Source organism: Coffea eugenioides, chromosome 3 (genome assembly GCF_003713205.1).
Source record: "Coffea eugenioides isolate CCC68of chromosome 3, Ceug_1.0, whole genome shotgun sequence".
Classification (NCBI taxonomy): domain Eukaryota; kingdom Viridiplantae; phylum Streptophyta; class Magnoliopsida; order Gentianales; family Rubiaceae; genus Coffea; species Coffea eugenioides.
In genome coordinates, this window is record NC_040037.1 from 42,300,903 (window position 1) to 42,326,455 (window position 25,553).

Genomic DNA, 25,553 nt, shown 5'->3' on the forward strand with positions numbered 1-25,553 from the left:
CACTATAACGCAGCATCAATACCAACTTCATAATGCAATCGTGGTGCTATATCAGTTGTTTAAATTGGACTAGGACCCATGTGTTGGCGGGTCGTAGTTGGAATGCTTGGGTAAGCTTCCTAGTTAGATGCATCAAAATAGTGGTCATCATCACTACAATCATCAACATCTGCTTCTGATTCAGAGTCCATATTAACATCTACAAACTCAACATCAGTAGATGGAAGGGGGTCAAACAATGTAGCAGCTTCCATATCTGAAGCATGAGCCTCAAGTGTTGACTTGTGCATTGCCGCCCAACTACTGCTACTTGGACAGTCCATATCCATTCGGTGGCCATTGCGTCTCGTCGTCCTCTCCAAACCAGTTGGACATCTCCAAGCCACTAGTGCCTTGATCAAAGATGCGGGCTTCCAATTTGCAGCATTTGAGTATCATTTTGTCTCAAACCTAAGAGCTCTTCCATCTCCACATAGATTTCGATGGCATGTCCACTACCAACTTTCAAGAAGTACATTCTAACAACTCCATTATTGTCCACCAAAGGCATCCACCAAACATACGATGTTGGAGGCAATGCTAGAATATCAAACTAATCTTGTGGCTATTCTGGTCTAAACCCATAATATTGTATATTCTGTCTACCAACTCATCAAACCATTTCTGTAAGCAACAAAACCTTTTTGGGCATAGGTGAGTCATATAACATTGACCCTCTAACATATATAATTGGGAAAATCGTCCAAAACGTTTCTCACATTTTGTAAAGTAACTTTTTTCGTCCCTCACTTTTAAAAGTGTAATTTTATGTCACTTACATATTCACATCGGTCAAATTTAGTCCCTAACTAGGTTTCCGATCATTTTTTGGCCGGAATCCATCACGTGCAAGCACGTGATCATTTTTGAAGGGTAAATTTGTCAAATTATATTTTACATAATCTAATCTATAGTTCTCCACATTTTATAAAACAAATTTTTTCGTCCCTCACATTTTATAAAATGATTTTTTCATCTCTCACATTTCACAAAATAAATTTCTCCATCTCTCACATTTCAAAAAATGAATATTTCCATCCCTCACTAATTATGTGTGTGAGGGAAACCCTAAAAAAAAAAAGTTTGTGAATACATTTTGTTTAAACACATGTATATGTCTATTTAATTTTGCTTAATAATACGAATAGCATAAATATATGTATGTGTCTATTTGATTTCACTTAATAATACGAATACCATATATTATACATGATCATTTGATTTCATCTGGTATTAGCTAGTAAAAAATCTTGCATTCATTGTCAAGTTGGCAAAAAAAGCTATTTTCGGTCAAAATACAATAAGAATATGCAAATTAAGGTTCTATTGGTAAATACTAGTCATAATCATACAAAAAGAGAAGATAGCCCACAAGTTGGGCCCAATTACATACATGTGCTTATACTATTATTATTAAACAAAATCAAATAGACATATACATGTGTTTAAAAAAAATGTATTCACACACATAATTAGTGAGAAATGAAAAATTCATTTTTTGAAATGTGAGGGATGGAGAAATTCATTTTGTGAAATGTGAGGGATGAAAAAATTTGTTTTATAAAATGTGGAGGACTATAGATCAGATTATGTAAAATATAATTTAACAAATTTACCCTTCAAAAATGATCACGTGCCTTGCACATGATGGATTCCGGCCAAAAAATGATCGGAAACCTAGTTAGGGACTAAATTTGACCGATGTGAATATGTAAGGTACATAAAATTACACTTTTAAAAGTGAGGGACGAAAAAAGTTATTTTACAAAATGTCAGGGACGTTTTGGACGATTTTCCCTATATAATTTTTCCTCTCTAATAAAGTTGAATCACCAGGGAATTATCACTCGACATTTTCCACCTAATATAAATGGACATTTTCCACCTAATATAAATGGTAGAGGTGACAATTTGTCCCAAATCCCAATGGGTTACCCATGCCCATACGGACTTTGGGTGGGATGAGTACTGAAATTTGATATTGGGTTTAAAATGGGACAAATCCCAATTGTACCCATTAATTGATGGGAAATCTTGGGAAATACTTGGGTACCCATTGGGCTCAAATAGCAAGGGCTCCGTTTGGATTAGTTATTTTTGGGGGGTGTTTTTGAAATATTTTATTGTAGTAGTGTATATGAAAAATTTTTACTATAAATTTTTTTTTTTGAAATATTTGATATACTAATATGGATGGGATATTTTTTGAATTATTGCATATTACTGTAATATTGTATTTGAAAAACTTATTTTTTGAAAAAATAGCCAATCCAAACGGAGTCTTAGATTCAAAAATTATCTTTAACAATTTTTATAGTCATACCAACGAATATAATCTAGTAGTCTTCCTAGTCATTATCCACAAGAATTTTCAGCATTTCAGTCAATTTAGACCTGTCATCCTTGGACAATGATGAAGATAAATATTCAACACCCTAAATACATTGACCATCTTGATATATGTTGGAATATGGTTGTATATCTATTTTTTCCTTTATTTGTTAATCCAATTTTTGGTGGGAATCTTGAGTATAAAGCACTTGCATGTTTATTTAATAAAACTAAAAGAAATTTAATAAATCAAAAATATTAAATTTATATAAAAAATAAAAAATGAATTAAAGGAAAAAAAATGTAGAAAATAGATTTGGGTATTGGGCGGGATCAATCTAAACCCATCCCAAAGTGATCCCGCCCAAGTTAGTCCCAAAACACATATGGGTAAGGTTGGGCTCAAACCCATATGACTCGGTTCCATCTCAAACCCAATCAAATCCCGCCCATCCCGCCCATTTTGCCACCTCTAATAAATGGGCATTAATGATATGTTAAAACTACATTAATTGCACATTCTTAAGTGGTTAATTACATTAATGACATGTATTTAAATTATTAGATACGTTAACTACACATAATTAAGTATTATTAACTAGATTAATTAGTTACAGATTCTTGAACTATTAACTACATTGATTACAACCATAAAATAAACCTAATTAATTAGTTTATTCATTTTAAAACTACATCTATTTACTCCTACATTAATTTGTTCTTACTCCTGTATTCCACATTCTACCAAGTCAATACCTATACTAATTACATGTATTTGAATTATTAACTACGTTAATTATTTCACTTATTAAAATTATTACACCTAATTACTTATCTTAATAACAAGTCAAGACTACATTAATTACACCTAAATTAATTTATTCATAATCCCGATTTAGCCCATTAAATTAGTGACTAAATAATCTAAGTAGTCTAACTAATCGAACTAATCACATAGCCCATTAATTTACATGATTGGACTAACTAAATTAGTGTAGTATAAATCAATATTAAATAAATAACATAATAATATAAACTAAATTTTTTGTCTACAACCAGTTTTACAATAGATAAATAAGACAATAATTTGATAATATAATATAACAACACAAAAAAATAAAATGGCTATTTCCTTCAAATAAACGATTAATAAATAAACAATAATTAAAGGAATAAGAAATAAATAAGTATTCAATAAAGTATCTATCTTAAATAAAGTTCATATAAACAACAATTAAAAGAATAAACATGATCATCGGATCAAACGGGTGCACTACACATTCACCTGAATGTTTTGAAGCAAATCCACATTTTAAAGTGGCAATTGGTGGGGGGCAAGGTTTGAACCCTTGTCTCCCGCCCCACCAAGCCAAACCTTGCCCGCCCCACCAAGCCTTAAAGGCTTGATGGTGGCCACTAGGCCGAAGGCTAGTGGTTAAGCATCTAGCTTTTCTCAGAGGAGAAGGATTTTAGAGAGAGAAAGTGTGTGTGAGAAAATGGAATGCTTAGAAAGAGAGAGACAGATGAAAAGGAAATGGTGCGGATGATTTTTGCTTTGGAAGTCTGCTTTAATAGAAGAGGATTTGACCTTGTTGATCCTGCCGTTGATCTCAATAGCTAGATCAACCATGGTCTTTTTTTTTCCCCCAAAAAATCCAAGTACGTTAGGGTTCAAACTTAAAAAAAAAAAAGAAAGAAAAGAATATGTTGTTTCACAAAAAGCCGCTAGGGTTGTACTTAAAAAAAAAAAAAAAAACACTCCTAGTGCTATGTGCTGATTCAGTATGACAGCTCTTTCATTTAAAAAAAAAATTACTTTTGGCCTACCGTGCATAGTTAGCATGGTATGTATAGATATAGAAACCATCTTTATCAAGCCCGTATTTGTGTGATTTTTTTGACCTATATTATAAGGAATTACTCTCAATCCACCCAATTGTTGAATGGATTAACTTTGGAGTTGAGTCTAGTTAGGTCAACTCAAACCTATAGATTAAACTATGACCCAAGATTTATACAATATATAAAGGTAGAACATCATTATGTCGTGTAAATTTATCACTTTTTAAATTTTATAATCTTCCCTTAATGACAAGGGTAAATTTGTCCCATTCTATTAGAAAAAAAAATTCCCCACAATAAGTAGAGAGCTATGCAAATGAGCAGTAGTTATTTGTTGAAATTATCCATTTTTTACATTAACTCCCAACTCCCGTTTAATCTGCTCAACTTCTATCATCTTTCTGTATAATTATCTAACATTATAAAAGAATTTGACCCATGCAAAAATATTATAAAGAGATAACTTTGATAAATATATATATTTTTATTAACTGCACACATGTTAGGGTGTGCTTTGAGCACTAGTATTTTATAATGTAGTTCTAAACATTTACTCTTTTGTATCTATTACACACATTTGCATACATTTTTACCTAGAAAAATACTAGTAAACTATTTTTTTTCCACATTTTCTCTCACACAGAAACAAGTAAACTATATATACATTTTTTTTTACATACTTTCACATGGAAATATACTTGCACTCGTACATTTTCACACTCACACACATACATTGATACACATTCCACACACACACACACACTCTCTCTCACATACACATTCCATTATCTCTCTCTCTCTCGCTCATGCATTTCATTAAACTTGGGTCAATGTGTTATTTTCATTAGAAGAATAATGAGGTATATTTGATTATTTGGCCACCATAGGACTGGTTTCCAATCAAGTAAGATTTGTGCCTTATTGGTCTACAATAACTGAGACTATTCTAAAATATCATATGGGAATATTATAACCTTTCTTTAAATTGTTTAAATGTAAATGCTTGCAAAGAATTTTTTTTTTTTTGAAAAAATTGGAGTGGAAATCCAATCAATTGAAAAAGTGTAGGAAATAACTCACTTAGAATAAATAAATAAATCCATGGAGTAGATAAGGTAGCTTGACAGTTGGGACAAGAAATCAGCGGAAACAAAGAGGCAAAAAAATGAAGTTGCAAGACAAGGGAGGCAGCAATCATTTTTGTTTCTGGTCAGTTTTGTTTCTTCAACTCTGACCAGAAACAAAACTACGGGTATTAATACTTGGGCTAGTGGATACCCAATTTAAAAATCTAAACCGTCTAAAAATGATTTAAAATATTTTTTTACTCAATCCAACAGAAATCCAACACCCTTCTAACTCAACTAACTCAACTGACCCAATCCAACCTGTCAAATTACTGGCTGGGTTTAATAAGTATTTGGGTCTCGGATATTTTTGCCGGCTGTACAATTGTGTGAAATGGATAATTTATCCCTCATTTAGAAAACATAATATATTACTTATATTGATTTAACTTGATTGCGCTTGTTTGAACTTGATTAAATTTGATTATAATTAAACTGGAGCTTGAGTGAGCTAATAAGCATGGAGCTCGAGTATTTTTGTTTTGTTTACATCTCCAAGGAAAAAATTACTTTGAAGGCACTGTTGTAACGGTTATCAAAGATAATTGTCCACTATTATCAATTAATTAGATATGACCATGTTTATCCATATTTTATGGTTTAAATCCACAGTCAACATGCACATACTGTTTCATTTGAACATTACATGAATTTGCCACAATGAAAAAATAGACAAGTTGTTTGTGATAATTTATAACTTTTTTTGATAATGTGATGCATCATTTGAAATAATTAAACTGATAGTTGTTCTAACTGTAGATCTGATGGTATGATGACAATTTGTTGTAGTAAAAGGCAAGTTCATGTTTGGTTTGGTGAACAGCTTAAAGTTGTTTGGTAGAATGGGGTCCAATTAAGTAATCTTTTCTACGATTTGTTATGTGCATTCACACAATGATTACATTTTATGGACATATAATTACATATTTGGTACACAAATTATTACAAATTATGAATAGCATGATGAGATTCTGTAGAAGTATAATGTGAGTAACATGTAATTGAGTTGATTATAACCAATGATTAATTGCAATTTGCACTTTCAAATAATAACTGATGTACATTTTGCCTCTTAAAATACTTTCTGCTATCAATCTATAGTACATTGTTCAAATAAAAAATTCAATAAATTTGTTTAACTATTTTTGCATTGAAAAATTAGTACCCATTGTTAAATACAAATATAGTTACTAACTAACTCATATTTCTAGAGTTTTCTATCTTGTATTTAATGTATTCTACCATCCACTAACCACATATATTTACAACATCTACCGACTATCACAATCACTATATTCATCATATCTTACCATACATATATAAGACACTTCATGTACTTGTAGACACACATAATTTTATCTAATATGACATTCTCTTCATTTCCTCCTCTCCATTCTATCACTTTCTATTCTACACTTTATCATGGTATCAGAGCTCCAACTTGGGACCTGATTTATAACTTTTCTTTGGCTTTCTTTTTGTCATAAATTTTGATCTAATACAACAATCATCTCAGTGCCTCTCACACCCAGTTAGCTCTAAGACATCATTCAATCAAGCGCTACGTCATTAATGGGTCAGCACTTTATCCTAATGGCATCTAATCCTGATTTCGATATCTCTCATCCTACTACCATTGTTTTAGATGGTGCTAATTATGGATCATGGATGCCCGCAAGGAGAAGCTTTCTTAAAGGTCACAAACTGTGACGAGTCATCACAGGAAAGCATGTCAAGCTTACTCAAGAAAAGGAAGAATCTTCTGATAAATATGTTGATGGATTGGAAGAATGAGATAGTATCAATCACAAAATCATCTCTTGGCTAATCAATACTTCTACTCCCTCTATTGGTGCCCTTTTGCATAGTTTGATACTGCAAAAGAAGCTTGGAATTTTTTGGCAAAAAGGTATACCACAGCCAATTTGGCTCATCAGTATCAACTTGCCACTAAAATACAACTATTTCGTCAAGAGCTAGGTCAGCCCATTGACTCTTTCCACCTTCAAATGAATGGTTTTTGGGAGTAGTTAGTTGTCTCTGAACCTGAATGGTGATGTCCTAAAGATGCGGAACTTTTTAACAAATATAGAGACAACATGAGATTAGTTCAATTTCTAATGGCTTTATGTTATGACTATGAGCCTACACGAGCAAATCTTTTACATTGTCATCCATTGCCTACATTTCGATCACCATTAGTTGAATTGATCTCAGAAGAAACTCGTCTTCAAAGCATGAATCCTACAACTACTGAAATTGTTATGGAATCTGCTTTAAAATCACAAGCCCAACAATTTAAAGGAGAAAAATCCCAAAAATCTAAGAGATAGAGTAACTACTGCAAATTATGGGGACACATAATAGATAAGTGCCATGCCAACCAATTTTACGTCGAGATGTGTACAAATCTATGATAGTTGTCCAATCAAATGAAACTTTTGATCCAAGTATTTCCGCATCCCATGAACTATTGACTACTGCAGACTTAGAGGCTGTCATCAACCAACTTCAATCTCGTCGAGCAGTTGCCTTTTCATCTATTCTTTTTGCCATACTAGGTAGTTCATCTTGATTCATAGATTTTAGTTGCTTTAATCATATAATACCTAACACTACATTTTTTATGTCCAAAATACCACTCTTTTATCCATCTCTTATTCATACTGGTAATAGTTCATCATTAGAAGTCAGTCATATAAGCACTGTTTCTACTCCTGACTTTACCATCGAAGATACTTACTTTATTTTTAATTTATCATTTAATTTATTATATGTTGGTTAATTATGTGACATTGATCTAAATTTAAAAATTTTAAAATATGGTTGTCTAATTCAGGATCTACAAACTGGCATGCAAGTTGGGATAGGCCTTAAAGTAGGTCAGTTGTTTGAATTAATTTCTTTGAATCTTTCAAGTAGCACAAGTGCTACTGTTCTAAATAGTCATCCTACATCTTTACAATTATAGCATTCTCATTTAGGTCATGCGTCTATCTCTCGATCTATGAATTAATGTCTCGTGGTCTTTTAAAGGGCATTTTGAGGTGGAACTTGAGCTTTTTTGACATGGATTTGATTGGAGGAATAAACTTTATCATAAAATCAGATGCAGGAGAATGTGTGAAAATTTCTAACTCTTTATCATCTCCTCCATTCTTGTTTTCCTTCACTTCTTCGGAATTTGAAAAAGATCGAGATGGAGTGACAGTTTCCTTTTGAGCACTGAACATTTGGTTAAGTTGAGTTGGTGATTCATATATATTTTCTCTAATTTCAAATTCTTCTCCTTCTAATCTTTCTTCTTCCTCTGATTCTTTCTTATGTTCTAATGTTGAATTTTCTTCTGCCTTTTCTTCTCCTTCTCCTGATTATTCGTCTTGCCTTTTTTCTGATTTTTCTTTTTCTGATTGTGTTGATGGAGGAGGATAATGGGTCACTGGCTTTTTTGATTCCATGTTCTGAAGAGAGAGAGAGAGAGAGAGAGAGAGAGAGAGAGAGAGAGGTAGAAGAAGGGTTTGTTGTTAATTATTTTTGAGAGAGAAGACAAGAAGATAATTAAAAAGAAAAGATCTGATGAGTGCCGCAAACGCCAAGTAGCTTTACATCGAGATGGGTACAAACCTGTGTCAACTGGCCAATCAAATGGAACTTCTGATCCAAGTACCACCACACCCATGTACTATTGACTACTGCAGATTTAGAGACTGTCTTCAACCAAATTCTATCTTGTCGAGAGGTTGTTTTTTCATCTGTTCTTTCTGCCACACTAGATAGTTCATCTTGACTAATAGATTCTGGTTGCTTTAATCATATGACACATAACACTACATTTTTTATGTCCAAAATATCATTTTCTTATCCACCACTTGTTCATACTACTAATAACTAGTAATTAGAAGCCAGTCATATAGGCACTGTTTCTATCCTTGACTTTACCATCAATAATACTTATTTTATTCCTAATTTATTATTTAATCTACTATCTATTGATCAATTATGTAATCTTGATCTAAATTTAAAAATTTCAAAATATGGCTAACTAATCTAGAATTTACAGACTGACAAGCAGAATGAGACACACTGTAACGTGAGTCGGTTGTTTGAATTAATTTCTTTGAATCTTTCAATTATCGCAAGTGCTACCATTCTAAGTAGCCATCCTACATCTTTATAATTATGGCATTCTCATTTAGGTCATGCGTCTCTCTCTAATATCCACGAATTAATATTTCGTGGTCTCTTGAATGGCATTTTAAGGTGAAACTTGAGCCTTTTGATGTGGATTTGATTGGAAGAATAAACTTTATCATAAAATCAGATACAGGAGAATGTGTAGAAATTTCTAACTCTTCATCATCTCCTCTTTTCTTATCTTCTTTCTATTCTCCGAAATTTGAGGAATATTGAAATGAAGTGACGATTTTCTTTTGAGTACTGAACATTTGGTTAAGTAGAGTTGGTGATTCATATATGTTTTCTCCAACTTTAAATTCTTCTCCTTCTAATCTTTTTTCTTCCTCTAATTTTTTCTTATGTTCTGATGTTGATTTTTCTTCTGACTCTTCTTCTTCTTCTCCTGATTCTTCATCTTGTTATTTTTCTGATTCTTTTTCTTCTGATTGTGTTGATGAGGAGGATAATGGGTTATTGGCCTTTTGAATTTCATGGTCTGGAAAAAGAGAGAGAGGAAGAAGAAGAGTTTGTTGTTGGTTATTTCTGAGGGAGAAGACAAAAAGACGATTAGTAAGAGAAGATCTGATGAGGATTGCAAATGCCAAACAACTCTACGTCGAGGTAGGTACAAACCTGTGACAGTTGGCCAATCAAATGAAATTTCTGATCCAAGTACCACTACACCCTATGCATTATTGATTGCTGCAGACTTAGAAACTGTCATCAATCAAGTTCTATCTCGTCAAGATATTGCCTTTTCATATGCTCTTTTTGTCAAACTAGGCAGTTCATTTTGGTTCATAAATTCTGGTTGCTTTAATCTTATGACGCCTAACACTACTTTTTTATGTTCAAAATATCACTTTCTTATTCACCTTTTGTTCATATTGCTAATGAATCATCATTAGAAGTTAGTCATACGGGCATTATTTCTACCTTGATGTCACCATCGAAAATACTTACTTTGTTTCTAATTTATCATTCAATTTATTATCTGTTGGTCAATTATGTGATCATGATCTAAATTTAAAATTTTCAAAATATAGCCGTCTAATTCAGGACCTACAGACTGGCAAGTAGGTTGGGACAAACCATAAAGTGGGTCGGTTGTTTGATTTAATTTTTTTGAATCTTTGTGCTACAGTAAGTGCTGCTATTCTAAGTAGTCATCCTACATTTTTAAAATTATGGTATTCTCATTTAGGTCATGTATCTATCTCTCGTATCCATGAATTAATGTCTCGTGGTATCTTGAATGGCGTTTTAAGGTGCAACTTGAGCTTTTTGACGTGAATTTGACTGGAAGAATAAGCTTTATCATAAAATCAGATATAGAAAAATATGTGAAAATTTCTAACTCTTCATCATCTCCTCCTTTCTTATCTTCCTTCTATTCTCCGAAATTTGAGAAATATTGAAATGGAGTGACAGTTTTTTTTAGGACTGAACATTTGTTTAAGTTGAGTTGGTGATTCATATATGTTTTCTCCAATTTCAAATTTCTCTCCTTCTGATCTTTCTTCTTCCTCTAATTCTTTCTTATGTTCTAATGTTGATTCTTCTTCTAACCCTTCTTCTCTTTCTCCTGATTTTTCATCTTGTCCTTTTCCAGATTGTTCTTCTTCTGATAGGATAATGGGTTATTGACTTTTTGGATTTCATGGTTTGAAAAGAGAGAGATAGAGATAGAGAGAGAGAGAGAGGAAGAAGAAAGGTTTGTTGTAGTTATTTCTGAGGAAAAAAATAAAAAGATGATTGAAAATAGAAAATCTGATGAGTGCCGCAAATGCCAAGCAACTTTACATCGAGATGGGTACAAACCTGTGGCAGTTGGCCAATCAAATAGAACTTCTGATCCAAACACCACCTCACCCCATTCACTATTGACTGCTGCAGACTTAAAAATTGTTTTCAACTAAATTCTATCTTGTCGAGAGGTTGCCTTTTCATCTGTTCTTTCTGCCGCACTAGACAGTTTATCTTGACTTATAGATTCTAGTTACTTTAATCATATGACACCGAACACTATATATTTTATGTAAAAAATATCACTTTCTTATCTGTATCTTGTTCATACTGCTAATGATTCGTTATTAGAAATTAGTTATATGGGCACTATTTCTATCTTGACGTTACTATCAAAGATACTTTTAATTTATTATCTGTTGGTCAATTATGTGATCTTGATCTGAATTTAAAATTTTTAAAATATGACTGTCTAATCCAGGATCTACAGACTGGCAAGTAAGTTGGGACAGGCCATAAAGTGGGTCGGTTGTTTGAGTTAATTTTCTTTGAATCATCCTGCTACATCAAGTGCTGCTGTTCTAAATGGTCATCCTACATCTTTACAATTATGGCATTTTCATTTAGGTCATGTGTCTATCTCTCCTACCTATGAATTAATGTCTCGTGGCCTTTTAAAGGGTGTTTTCAGGTGGAACTTGAGCCTTTTGACGTGAATTTGATTGAAGGAATAAACTTTATCATAAAATCAGATACAGGAAAATATGTGAAAATTTCTGACTCTTCATCATCTCCTCTTTGTCTTCCTTCTCTTCTCTGAAATCTGAGTAAGATTAAGATGGAGTAACGGTTCCTTTTGAGTACTGAACATTTGGTTAAGTTGAATTGGTGATTCATATATGTTTTTTCCAACTTCAAATTCTTCTACTTTTGATCTTTCTTTTTCGTCTAATTCTTTCTTATGTTCTGATGTTGATTCTTATTTTGACCCTTTTTCTCCTTCTCCTAATTTTTCATCTTATCATTTTTCTGGTTCTTTTTCTTCTAATTGTGTTGATAGAGGAGGATAATGAGTTATTGACTTTTTAGATTTCATGATCTAAAAGGAGATAGAGAGAGAGAGAGAGAGGAAGAAGAAGGGTTTGTTGTTGATTATTTATGAGGAAGAAGACAATAAAACAATTTGAAAGAGAAGATCTGATGAGCGTCGCAAACACCAAACAAATTTACGTGGAGATGGGTACAACCTATGGCAAGTGTCTAATCAAATGGAACCTCTGATCCAAATACCACTGCACCCCATGCACCATTGACTGCTACAGATTTAGTGGTTGTCTTCAATCAAGTTCTATCTCGTCAAGATGTTGTCTCTTCATCTATTCTTTTTGCCATATCAAGTAGTTTATCTTGGCTCATAGATTCTAGTTGTTTCAATCACATGACACTTAATACTATATTTTTTACGTCCAAAATACCATATTCTCATCCACCACTAATTCATACTGCTAATGGTTCGTTATTAGAAACCAGTCATATGGTGTTTCTATCCCTGATTTTATCATCGAAAATATTTACTTTGGTTCTAATTTATCATTTAATTTATTGTCTGTTGGCCAATTATGTGATCTTTATCTAAGTTTAAAATTTTGAAAATAATCTAATTCAAGATCTACAGACTGGCAAGCAGGTTAGGACAGGTCGTAAAGTAGATCGGTTGTTTAAGTTAATTTTTTTGAATATTTTTTGTACCACAAATGCTGCTGTTCTAAATAGTCATCCTAAATCTCTACAATTACGATATTCTCGTTTAGGTCATGTGTCTATCTCCCGTATCCATGAATTAATGTCTTGTGATCTTTTAAAGGGCGTTTTAAGGTGAAAGTTGAGCCTTTTGATGTGATTTTGATTGGAGGAATAAATTTTATCATAAATTCAGATACAAGAGAATGTGTGAAAATTTCTAACTCTTCATCATCTTCTCTTTCCTTGTTTTCGTTCTCTTGTCTGGAATCTGAGAATGATTGAGATGGAGTGACGGTTTCCTTTTGAGCACTGAACATTTGGTTAAGTTGAGTTGGTGATTCATATATATTTTCTCCAATTTCAAATTCTTCTCCTTCTGATCTTTCTTCTTCCTTTGATTCTTTCATATGTTCAGATGTTGATTCTTCTTCTGGCCCTTTTGCTCATTCTCCCGATTCTTCATCTTGTTCTTTTTCTGATTCTTTTTTTTTTTGATAGTGAGGATAATGAGTTATTAACTTTTTGAATTCCATAGTCTGAGAGAGAGAGAGAGAGAGAGAGAGAGAGAGAGAGAGAGAGAAGAAGGGTTTGTTGTGGTTATTTCTAAAGAAGAAAACAAAAAGACGAAGAAGAGATTTGATGAGTGTCGAAAATGCCAAGCAATTTTACGTCGAGATGGGTAGAAACCTGTGGCAACTGGCCAATCAAATGAAATTTCTGATCCAAATACCACTACACTCCATGTACTATTGACTACTGCAGATTTAGAGACTGCCTTCAACCAAATTCTTTCTCGTAGAGGTGTTGCTTTTTTATCTGTTCTTTCTGTCACACTAGATAGTTCATATTGACTAATAGATTCTGGTTGCTTTAATCATATGACACCTAACACTACATTTTTTATGTCCAAAATATTATTTTCTTATCCACCTCTTACTCATACTGCTAATGATTCGTTATTAGAAACTAGTCATAAGGGTACTATTTCTACTATTGACATTACCATCGATGATACTTGTTTTGTTCCTAATTTATCATTTAATTTATTATCTGTTAGTCAATTATGTAATCTTGATCTAAGTTTAAAATTTTTAAAATATGGCTGTCTAATCCAAGATCTACAGACTGACAAGTAGGTTGGGACAGATCATAAAGTGGATCGATTGTTTGAGTTAATTTCTTTGAATCATCTTGTTACAGCAAGTGCTGCTGTTCTAAGTAGTCATCCTAAATCTTTATAACTATGGCATTCTCGTTTAAATCATGCGTCTATCTCTTGTATCTATGAATTAATGTCTCATGGTCTTTTAAAGGGCGTTTTAAGGTAGAACTTGAGTCTTTTGACGTGGATTTGGTTGGATAAATAAATTTTATCAAAAAATCAGATGCAGGAAATGTGTGAAAATTTCTAACTCTTTATCATCTCTTTCTTCCTTGTCTTCCTTGTCTTCTTCAGAATCTGAGGAAGATTGAGATGGAGCGACGGTTTCCTTTTGAACACTGAACATTTGGTTAAGTTGAATTGGTGATTCATATATGTTTTTTTTAATTTCAAATTCTTCTCCTTTTGATCTTTCTTCTTTTTTTGATTCTCTCTTATGTTCTGATATTGATTCTTCTTCTGACCCTTCTTCTCCTTCTCCTGATTCTTCATCTTATCATTTTTCTGATTCTTTTTCTTCTGATTATATTGATAGAGGAGGATAATGAGTTATTGACTTTTTGGACTCCATGATCTAGAGAGAGAGAGAGAGAGAGAGAGGAAGAAGAAGAAGAGTCTGTTGTTGATTATTTTTAAAGAAGAATACGAGAAGACAATTAGAAAGAGAAGATCTGATGAGTGCCGTAAACACCAAACAGATTTACGTGGAGATGGTTACAACTTGTAGCAGGTGTCTAATCAAATGAAACCTCTGATCCAAGTACCACTGCACCCCATGCACCATTGACTGCTACAGATTTAGTGGTTGTCATCAACCAAGTTCTATCTCGTCGAGAGGTTGTCTTTTCATCTGTTCTTATTGCCATAATATGTAGTTTATCTTGACTCATAGATTCTAGTTGTTTCAATCATATGATACCTAACACTACATTTTTTACATCCAAAATACCACATTCTCATCCACCACTTGTTCATACTGCTAATGACTCGTTATTAGAAACCAGTCATATGGGCACTGTTTCTACCCTTGATTTTACCATCAAAAATACTTTCTTTGTTCCTAATTTATCATTTAATCTATTGTCTGTTGGTTAATTATGTGATCTTTATCTAAATTTAAAATTTTTAAACTATGGCTGTCTAATTCAGGATCTACAAATTGGCAAGTAGGTTGGGAGTTTTAGGACAAATCGTAAAGTGAGTCGGTTGTTTGAATTAATTTCTTTGAATCTTCTTGCTATCGCAAGTGCTGCTTTTCTAAGTAATCATCCTACATCTTTACAATTATGGCATTTTCATTTAGATCATGCATCTATCTCTTGTATCTGTGAACTAATGTCTCGTGGTCTTTTAGGTCCTATACAAGATGAGTGTTTTGATTGTATTTCGTGTCAATTAGGAAAACAACATGCATTGCCTTTTAATTTAAATGAATCCAATTCTTCTAAACCTTTTGATATTATTCATTTTAATATATGGGGACCGCTCCTACCCCTACTTTGGGGGAATTTCGATATTTTGTTATATTTGTTGACGACTATTCCTATTTTACCTAGATTTATTTAATGGAATGGAGGTCTTAGTTCTTGCGCATTTATCAAGAATTTTGAAAGATGATTCGCATTCATTTTTCACATACAATAAAAATTTTTCGTTCTAATAATGCTACAGAATACACAGACTTCTCATTTATTACCACTCTTAATGAGGTTGGTACTGTTTCTCAAAGGTCTTGTCCAGGTATATCTCAACAAAATAGTCTTGCTGAAAGAAAACATCATCATATCTTAGACACTATACAGACACTATTAATCTCTACTAATTTCCTTGAGCCCTTCTGGAGAGAAGCTGCCCTCACAACCGGCTATATCATAATTCGAGTCCCTTCTCTAACCGTTTAGAATCAGTCTCCTTATAGCATATATATGGCACACGTCCAGATTATCAAGCTCTTAAGTTTTTGGTTGTGCTTTTTTTATTTTACTTCAACCAGATGAATGAACAAAACTTGAACCTCGATTCCGACTCTATTGTGTTTTAGGTTATGGGATTCAACACAAAGGGTACAGATGTTATGATCCTATAGCTAAACGTCTTAGAGTCTCTCGTCATGTTCTATTTTGGAAACATAAATCTTTTTCAAGTATGTCTACATTTCATGTCTCATTTAATTCTCCACATTTTTTTACAAATAATCTTATAGATCTATTTCCAGAAGAAAAGTCATCTGATGCAGGTCTTGACAACTCATCTGCCGACCCTCCTAATGACCTTTCTAATCATGCTAATCGAGCTATAGATTCTGTAAAATCTTTATCATCACCACTTTTTCCTTCCTCTCCTTATTGGTCAACTAAAGTAAGAGTTGTTCTATCTTATTTAAAAGATTACTATTGTTATCCTACCCTTGCTGCCCCATATGAGCCTCAAATATATCGAGAGGCTTGTTCTAATCCTATTTGGCAGAAAGCAAGGGCTGAGGAATTGCAAACTCTCACTTAAACATATACATGGGAATTGGTTGATATACCTCTAAGAAAGTCTGTAGTTGGATACAAATGGGTGTACAAAATCAATACTCGTTTTCATGGCTTTGCCGAATGCTACAAAGCTCGTTTGGTTGTCAAAGGATTCACCCAAGAATATGGGATTGATTATGAAGAAACTTTTTCTCCAATGACCCGTATCACATCTATAAGATCCTTGCTTGCTGTTGTTGCTATTCGTTAATGGGATATTTTTCAAATAGATGTCAAAAGTGCTCTTCTAAATGGTGATCTTTCTTAAGAAGTATACATGTCTCCTCCTCCTAGTTATGATCATCCTCTAAACAAAGTTTGTTGTCTAAAGAAAGCACTGTATGGTCTTAAACAGGCTCCTCGAGCCTGGTATTCAAAATTTAGCGGCACCCTTGAAAAACTTGACTTTTCTAGCAGCTCATATGATTCAGCATTATTCATCAAAAAATCTTCATATGGGATTATTCTACTTCTTCTCTATGTGGATGATATGCTGATCACTAGTGATGACAAAGTAGAAATTGAAACCTTAAAGGAATTCCTTAGTACACAATTTGAGATGAAGAATTTGGGGATAGTCTTATACTTTTTTGGTCTTAAGATCTCCAAGTCCTTTACGTGCTACTATGTATCCTAAACCAAGTATGCATCAGATCTTTTCTTTCGTGCCTGTATAACAGATTCCAAAACTATTGACCCTCCACTTGAAACTAATATCAAGTTACGTCTAAATTATGGAGAACTTCTAAGTGACCCTACTTGGGATCGTCAGTTAGTCGGGAGTCTAGTCTACTTAACTATCACTCAACCAGATATGGCTTATGCTGTACACTTGGTGAGCCAATTCTTGTCAATTCCACGTTCCATTCACTATGCTGTAGTTCTTCAAACCTTGTGCTATGTGAAAGGAACCATCTATCATGTATTGCATTTTTCCTCATCTTCTACTCTAGAGTTATGAGCATATTCTGATGCTGATTCAGTTGGTGATCCTACTGGCTATCGTTCTACAACAAGTTACTATTTCTTTCTTAGAGATTCCCTTATATCTTGGCAAAGCAAGAAGCAATCAGTTGTTTCTCGATCTAGCTTAGAGTCATTGTATCGTGCTCTTGCTGATACTACTGCTGAGCTTCTATGATTGCACTGGCTCTTTCATGACATGGGTGTTCCATTCTCTATCAGTACTCCTATCTATTGTGATAATAAGAGTGCTGTCCAAATTGCTTATAATGACGTCTTCCATAAAAGGATGAAACACATAGAGATTGATTGTCATTTCGTTCGGCACCATCTCATGCAACAAACACTTTCTCTGGTACTTGTGGTGCCTGCAGACCAAATTGTGGATCTTTTCACAAAATCCCATTCACCAGGATAGTTTCATATTCTTGTTTCCAAACTCAAGTTGGTTTCCACTTTACCACTTTGAGTTTAAGGGGGGGATTTTAAATGTAAATATAGCTGCTAACTAACTCATATTTCTAGAGTTTTCTATCTTGTATTTAGTGTATTCTATCATCCACTAACCACATGTATTTACAACATCTACCAACTATCATATCCATTACATTTATCATATCTTACCATATCTATATGAGGCACCTTATATACTTGTAGACACACACAATTTTATCTAATACAACATTCTTTTCATTTCCTTTTTTCTCTACTCTATCACTCTCTACTCTCCTTTTTATCACTCATAATTTACACTTTTTAACCATAACACATACACTAGTTAAATTCATTAAAAATTCCTCTAATAATTCATTGAATGTCAATATTTTAAGTAATGTACTACATATTGAAAGTATAAGAAATTTAAATACTATTAACTGATAGTTGAGAGTGTAAACTAAAAAGAGTAGTAGTTGAGGAGTGCAAATTTCAATTAACCTTAGTTTTTAGTTGCATCAACCACTAAATTGGAATATCAAAGAAAGGTGACTATTGGCATTGGTAACAATTATAAAAGAAAAAATTGTTCAAAATGTCTTTCATATTTTGTTAAATGAATTTTTTTGTCATTCATTTTTAAAATATTAACTTTTCGTCCTTTACAAATTCAAGTTAGCAAAATTTGATTCCAACCTAAGTTTTCAACTGCTTTTTAGCTTAAATCACTACATGATCCACATATAGTCATTTTTTATGCCAAAATATCGAATCCCATTTTTTTTTGGTGCCAATAATGAATATTGATTAGATCCAATTCTACTTTTTAAGGGGAAAATGAATGTAATTGGGGTCAAATTCTACTTTTTTTAGGGACAAAAATAAATATAGATTTGGTTATTTGTTTAATTAAAAATAGAATCTAATTTTTTTGCCCATTAAAAAATGATCATGTGTAAAAAGTGGTCAAAAATCTATGTTGGGACCACATTTTACTGACCCGATTTTGTAAAGGATGTAAGGTTACTATTTAAAACTAAAAGATGAAAAAATCTATCTAATAAAATGTAAGAGATATTTTGAACGATGTTTTCATTATAAAAAAAAAGGATATACACATTCGGGCAAAGTATAGGTGGATGGAAGAAAGAATATAGTTAAATTAGGCCAGAGAAGATACAACATATCGTAGTTGACTGAAAAATCTCAGATTCTAGCTTTTATTTTATTTCAGTAGAAAATCCCAAATTTGGTTTCGTTATCCAAAATGAAAAATAAAGAGCAAAAATAAACTCTTGAAGTTTGCAAAAATAAATTTATGTAGCTCCAGGGATATCAATTTTCTTTAATATTATTTTGCTTGCATCATAAATACATATTTCAATTACTTTTTTTATCTTCTCAACCACCTTTTAATTTTATACATCACATCAAAAAAAAATATTATAGTAATTATTCTAAATAATATTTTAAAGAATCTCCTATCCAAATGTGACACTTGTATCCCTGAACACCTCAGTTCCAATTGATTATAGTTTATCGAGCTAGGTTGGAAGATTTATTTTTCGGTCAAGGTCTAACTCATTTCAAAATACGTGTTTGGAAAGGTAATTATTTGAAATATTATTTGGAATAATTTCTATAACACTTTTTATGATGTGATTTATGTGAGATAAAAAAAATGATTGGAAAGATAAAATGTGTGTTGAAAATTATGTTTGTGATGCAAGCAAATAGTTTGGAGGCAAATAATGGCTATCCAAACACATTTGGGCCCAGCTTTCTTGTGTGCAGGCTGTGTGATACTTCCATTTTCAAGGTTTGGCATATTATACTTGGATTGCCATTTATAGAAGTATCGTTTGGAAACTTATACATAAGAAAAGTATCCATATTCAGAAATATATTCAAAAAGTAGAGCAGTATAATTTGAAGAAATTGCAAGGAATGCTTTGCAGCATTGGCTGTCTGAGGAAAACAAACAAATGTGGCTGTTTAAGTTGTATCTTGATTTCTTTGAACTATATTAAATTAATTAAAGTAGAAAACAAGGAGTATGATTTTTAAATGGTACTCCAAATCTAGGTTTAGAATGTTTTTAGACATGCTTGGATTGAACAATATTTAGATGACTTTCTTGACAATTAAATTCATTTACTAAACACTAATTAATTTGTTGAATGAGTTATTAGATTTTTTTGTTAAAGAATAAGATTCAATTTTAAAAAAAGTGAGACTTGATAAAAACATTACTTGATCTGATAATTATGACTGAAAGATGAACCAAACTATTCGATACTCGAATCAAGCTCTGCTTGGTAAAAGGTCATTTGAATTTGGTTCGCCAATCAGTTAAATCAAATTTGAATAGCATTTTTTTATATTCAATAACATTTAAATTTGATAAAAAGCTTGTTCAAACTCTATTCCGCAAATAAATAAGTTAAGTTTGAACAAGATTTCAAACTCTTTAAAATAATCGAACAAATTTAAACACTAGAGTATTCGATTTGATTAGGTTCATTTATACCCCTGCTAACAATGTAGAGTTTATTCCTCTTGTTGTTTAAATTACATTCTTGTTCTTTTGTTGTCCTTCTAATTGATTTGTCTATTGCTTTGTTTCTATTTCTACCAAGATATACAATTAATTAGGTCCTGCCAATATCCTATAAAAAATGTTTTGTATGTTTATTGAACGAGATTGATAGCAATAAAACACTTCAAACAATTATTGAATCTCGAGAGGATCATTATTTAATGAATTAATAAAAAGATAATTTTACTTACGAAGTGTAACACACGTACTCTTGCACTAGTAATTTTAGGATATACAACTCATAAGTAAAATGGTGCATAATTTTCGAACAGTAAAAATTCCCTGTCTTTTTTTTAAACTGCTCCCACTTCTCACCATCTTCCGTTTGTTTAATATGTACATGTGTAGAAGTTGAAACTATCTGTTGTTTTACCATATTCTACTTGTAACTGGGCTTTAGCCTGCAGATTGTTATTCTATAAGTGTCCTACACATGATCTCTGTAGTTTTTTTTTGGATATCTATAGTTATTAGGCACGATGTGTAAATTGTTGACAAGAGTTAAAAAAATTGACCATTTGGTGTGATGTATAATTTGTTGACGAAAGTATCATTTCAGGAGTCAAAACATAAGATATTATGAAATTTAAAAAAAAAGAGGAACAGCCACGAGCCTATGTGTCCTTATGAAGACAATTATAAACCCTTTTTTGAGCATCAAACTCCTATAATTAATGTCTAAGCGTGGCATACTTTCTTAACACAAAGGTAAGAAAAGAATCTGAACCATTTACCAAGAAAATCTCCGGCTTTCCCCGTTGGATCCTTAGCAGTTTCGAGTAAATCTTATATATACTGATAATGTATATACTATTATGATTAAATATATGACACATATACAAAATTTGAGTTTTAAATTTAAATTCAAATTAGATGTCATGCATTCAATGGTAAAAATATATATACGGTTAGTATATAAAAAATTAATTCTGATAGTTTCTATATGGCTCTATTTCTTTGCTTATGTAAGTAAGTAAATCCTGTCATCCACTTTTCTTGGTAAGAGATCCATTAATGGGATTTTGTCTATCCTCTTCAAAAGGTGATGCGAAAACAACTTGTATGCAACGAAAAAGTAGAAAGGTGGCTATAAGAACGTGATTATGTGAACTTCTTCTTAATTTCTGATGAGGTTCAATATTTTTGTTTTTTCTCGAAAATTATATGCTTCCTTAAAAGAAAAATGAATTGAATCCAGTAGTTCTGTCTAGCATAGGCAAAAGGGTAACAAGAGACAAGTACTAGATTGAAGAAAGGCCAAACCATACATATAGTATGTGCATTTCTTCAAGCTCATTTTCCTAGCACCAAAGGCTGTAGGTTATTATCATATTTCTACAGGCCAAGGCATACATGCCAGACTCGTACACAACAATGTTCAAAATCATTTAGATAACTTAGATAAATCGGCCAAATCTGGTGACAATTTCAATCACCTTAGATAAGAATTCTGTGGACGAAAGTTTGCACTTTGAAACACCAGAAACAATATTTTCAACTGTCTAAAAATTACCTTAAACAGGAAATTAACAAATCAAAATTGTGAATCGTTCTATTTCATCTTTACTCAAACCCAGTGACGGAGCCAGGATTTTTTTGTTGGGGGGGCCAAAATTTTTTCCTAATAAAATTATTTTAATATATTATGTTCAAAATAATTTTCTTCTATTTAAATATATGACATCTAATAATATCAAATATTAAATTTAATTATAAAGATATATCTATTCATAAATATGTGGTACAATCATAACAAAAATTAACAAAAAAAAACCTTTGATTAAATATCTTATAACATTACAAACCATCCAATTTGCACATCATGAAAAAATGCTCTCCAATATGTCACCTATGCAATAGATATATATATAACCATGTAATATAAATGTAACTATTTTCAATTGAAAAAGATAAAAATTATATTAACATACTTTGAAATTTCAACATCTTTTCTTAGAAGTAAATTGAGCTCTACGTTCTTTCATAGAACTAAATTCATCTATGATTGAATCACTGCTAAATTTTTCAGCAACTTCCTTTTCTATATACACAGTTAAACAATCATTCAAGAAATTATCTTCCATCTTGTTTCGGAGCTTTGTCTTGATTATTTTCATAATTGAAAATGCCCGCTCTGTAGTTGCAGTTGATACAGGAAGAGTAAGAACAAGTCTAATCAATCTGTCAATAAGAGGATACATCACTGATTTTCTTGTCTTCACCAAGCCTTGACATAACTCATGAATACCAGATAATTCTTGCAATTCAGGATGATTTGGAATGTCAAGCTCAAAATGTTGAAGTTCTATTCTTAGACGTACTAGTTCTTGCTCCATAAAATCATTCGGATAGAACTTCTCTGCAAGTTTACAAATATCATCAATCTTGAACAGCATAAATCCATTTCTAGGATCTAAAGCAGTGCTCAAAACAAGCAATTCCACGGTATGATCATTAAACCTGCTATGTAACTCTTGCAATTGATAATCAATTGTTGCAATAAATATATCCACTCGATAATAATGCTCCACACTAATCTCATCATGATGACCACGAGATCTACCACGTCTTGCAATATATTGAGCATTCATATCCGGGATATCAATTTGATGTTGCTCACAAAATAATTTAACTTTCACCAAGAAATCATTCCATCCCGAATCTCGAAAATTCTTCAGTAGCTTTGTTGTGCTTGAGACAAGATGCATTCCATTCAAAATATCTTGAGATTTACGTTGCAATGCCATACAAAGATGATGAGTGATTTCCATAATGTCTTTCATAAGATGCAATGTGAAAACAAATCCAAAGGATAACAACTGATTCAAAGCAAAATTAGCATCTCCACGTTGAGAGTATGAACCTCCATCTGCTGCAATGTTACTTAAAACCACACAAGTAGCATTGAACATTTTCAGTAAACTAGAAATAGAATCCAAATGAGAACCCCAACGAGTATCTCCAGCTCGTTTTAAAGTGCCAATTTGATTAAGCCCCCTTCCAGTTTCAAGTTCACCATTAGCAATCTTAGTAGCAATTTCAATTGCTTGAGCCTCCTTTAATTAATCATTACGTTTGCTAGATGCAGTAACAATGTTGATAATGAAAACTAAATTGGAGAAGAATTGGTGAACAGAAGCTACTTCTCTAGAAGCTACAACTAAAGCAAGTTGAAGCCTATGGGCCAAACAATGAATGTAATAGGCATATGGACATTCATGGCAAATTAAAGCTTGCAAGCCATTCCATTCACCTCTCATATTACTAGCTCCATCATACCCTTGTCCACGGATGTTATGAATGGCCAAATTATGTTGAGAGAGAGTAGAAAAAATAGCTTCCTTCAAAGTTAAAGCCATAGTATCACGGACATGAATAACACCAAAAAACCGTTCACAAATGCATCCTTCCTTATCTACATATCTCAAAACAAGAGCCATTTGCTCTCTTTTGGACTCATCACGAGCTTCATCAACTATAATGCAAAATTTTGAATTTCCAATCTCTTGGCAAATTTCTTTTCTAACCTTATTGGAAAATATATAAAGAATCTCCTTTTGAATTTCAGGAGATGTATAGGAGGCATTGGATGGAGCATTTTCTTGAACAACACTTGCAACCTATCCATTAATAGAGCATAATTATAATTTTATAAAGATAATAACTAAATGGAAGCATATTATGAATTAAAAAGATTTCTTTCAAGCATGCATATTATATAAATTCAAGAAAGAATGCAAAGCTGGAAGAAAATCACTCTTACCTTATCATTATAAGAAGCCAACAACTTAATAAGTTGATGAAAGTTTCCACGATTAAGAGATTTTTCACTCTCATCTCGTCCTCGAAAGGCACAACCTTGAAATGCAAGCCATCGAACTACATCAATTGAAACTTGAAGCCTTAATCGATTAATCTCAACTTGCTCAAAACTTTGTTTCTCAATGAAAGTTCCAATGTGTTGAGAAGCATTCATCAAATCATTGCAGGCTTTTACAGCAATTCTGTGAAATGAGTTAGGATTTTTCCCCACATGTCGTAAGAAAGCACAATTATCTCCATTATTGACCTTCTTCCAATTCTTAAAGCCACCAAGAACAAATGCACTTAATTCAACTCGTCCATTCGGCTTACTAAATAGATAGCATGAAAGACAAAAAGTAGCATCAATTGATGGAGAATATTCAAGCCAAGATGGAAACAATTCAAACCAAGAGCTACAAAAATGACGAGCATGTTTCTTTGAACCACTTGAAGGGTAATTTTCATGCTTAACTTGATATGGCCCCCAATTGATATAAGCTCGACGAATTTCATCTTGTTGATTAAGAGGATAGCTCCATATAGGTGGACGTTTTCCGGGATCACGCTCCAAAGAAGCAATATCAATCTTTTCAAGTTCAACTCTTTGAATTTTTTTGGGAGGTTCAACAACCAAACTCTCACTAAGAATAAATGATGGAGTAGCATCACTCTCCTTGTGCTTTTGATCTTCAATAATTTTTCTTTTAAAAAATGCATCAATTGTTGTTGACTTAACCATGGAGAATAAATTTCAAACCTGAATTTAATTCACACTTCATAAGTTATATACAACTCTAGCAAATTATCATAATAAATTATACGTATGCCAAATTAATATTATATATGCATTATATTAGTATTTCTTTGAACCACAAATAGAGTATGGAACCACAATTTTAAATGATACACACTTATTAAACAATAAAATACTTTATACATGTCAAATTATATTTCTTGAGAAAAATATACTACCAATATAGTATAATATCACAATTTTGATACTAGAAATGTATTTTACAGGAGCATAAGATAATTGGAAAGAGGAAAAGATTAAATTTCATAATAAA

General features: G+C 32.4%; 1 protein-coding gene across 1 annotated transcript; it reads right to left on the reverse strand.

Moving 5' to 3' along the window:
- Positions 1 to 119: 119 nt before the first annotated feature.
- On the reverse strand, positions 120 to 25,225 carry LOC113766668 (zinc finger MYM-type protein 1-like). Its single transcript, XM_027310833.1, has 4 exons — positions 24,446 to 25,225; positions 23,826 to 24,302; positions 22,812 to 23,738; positions 120 to 410 (listed from the first exon to the last, which is right to left on the reverse strand). The coding sequence occupies exons 1-4, from the start codon at positions 25,223 to 25,225 to the stop codon at positions 120 to 122; spliced, it is 2,475 nt and encodes an 824-aa protein (XP_027166634.1).
- Positions 25,226 to 25,553: the final 328 nt, after the last annotated feature.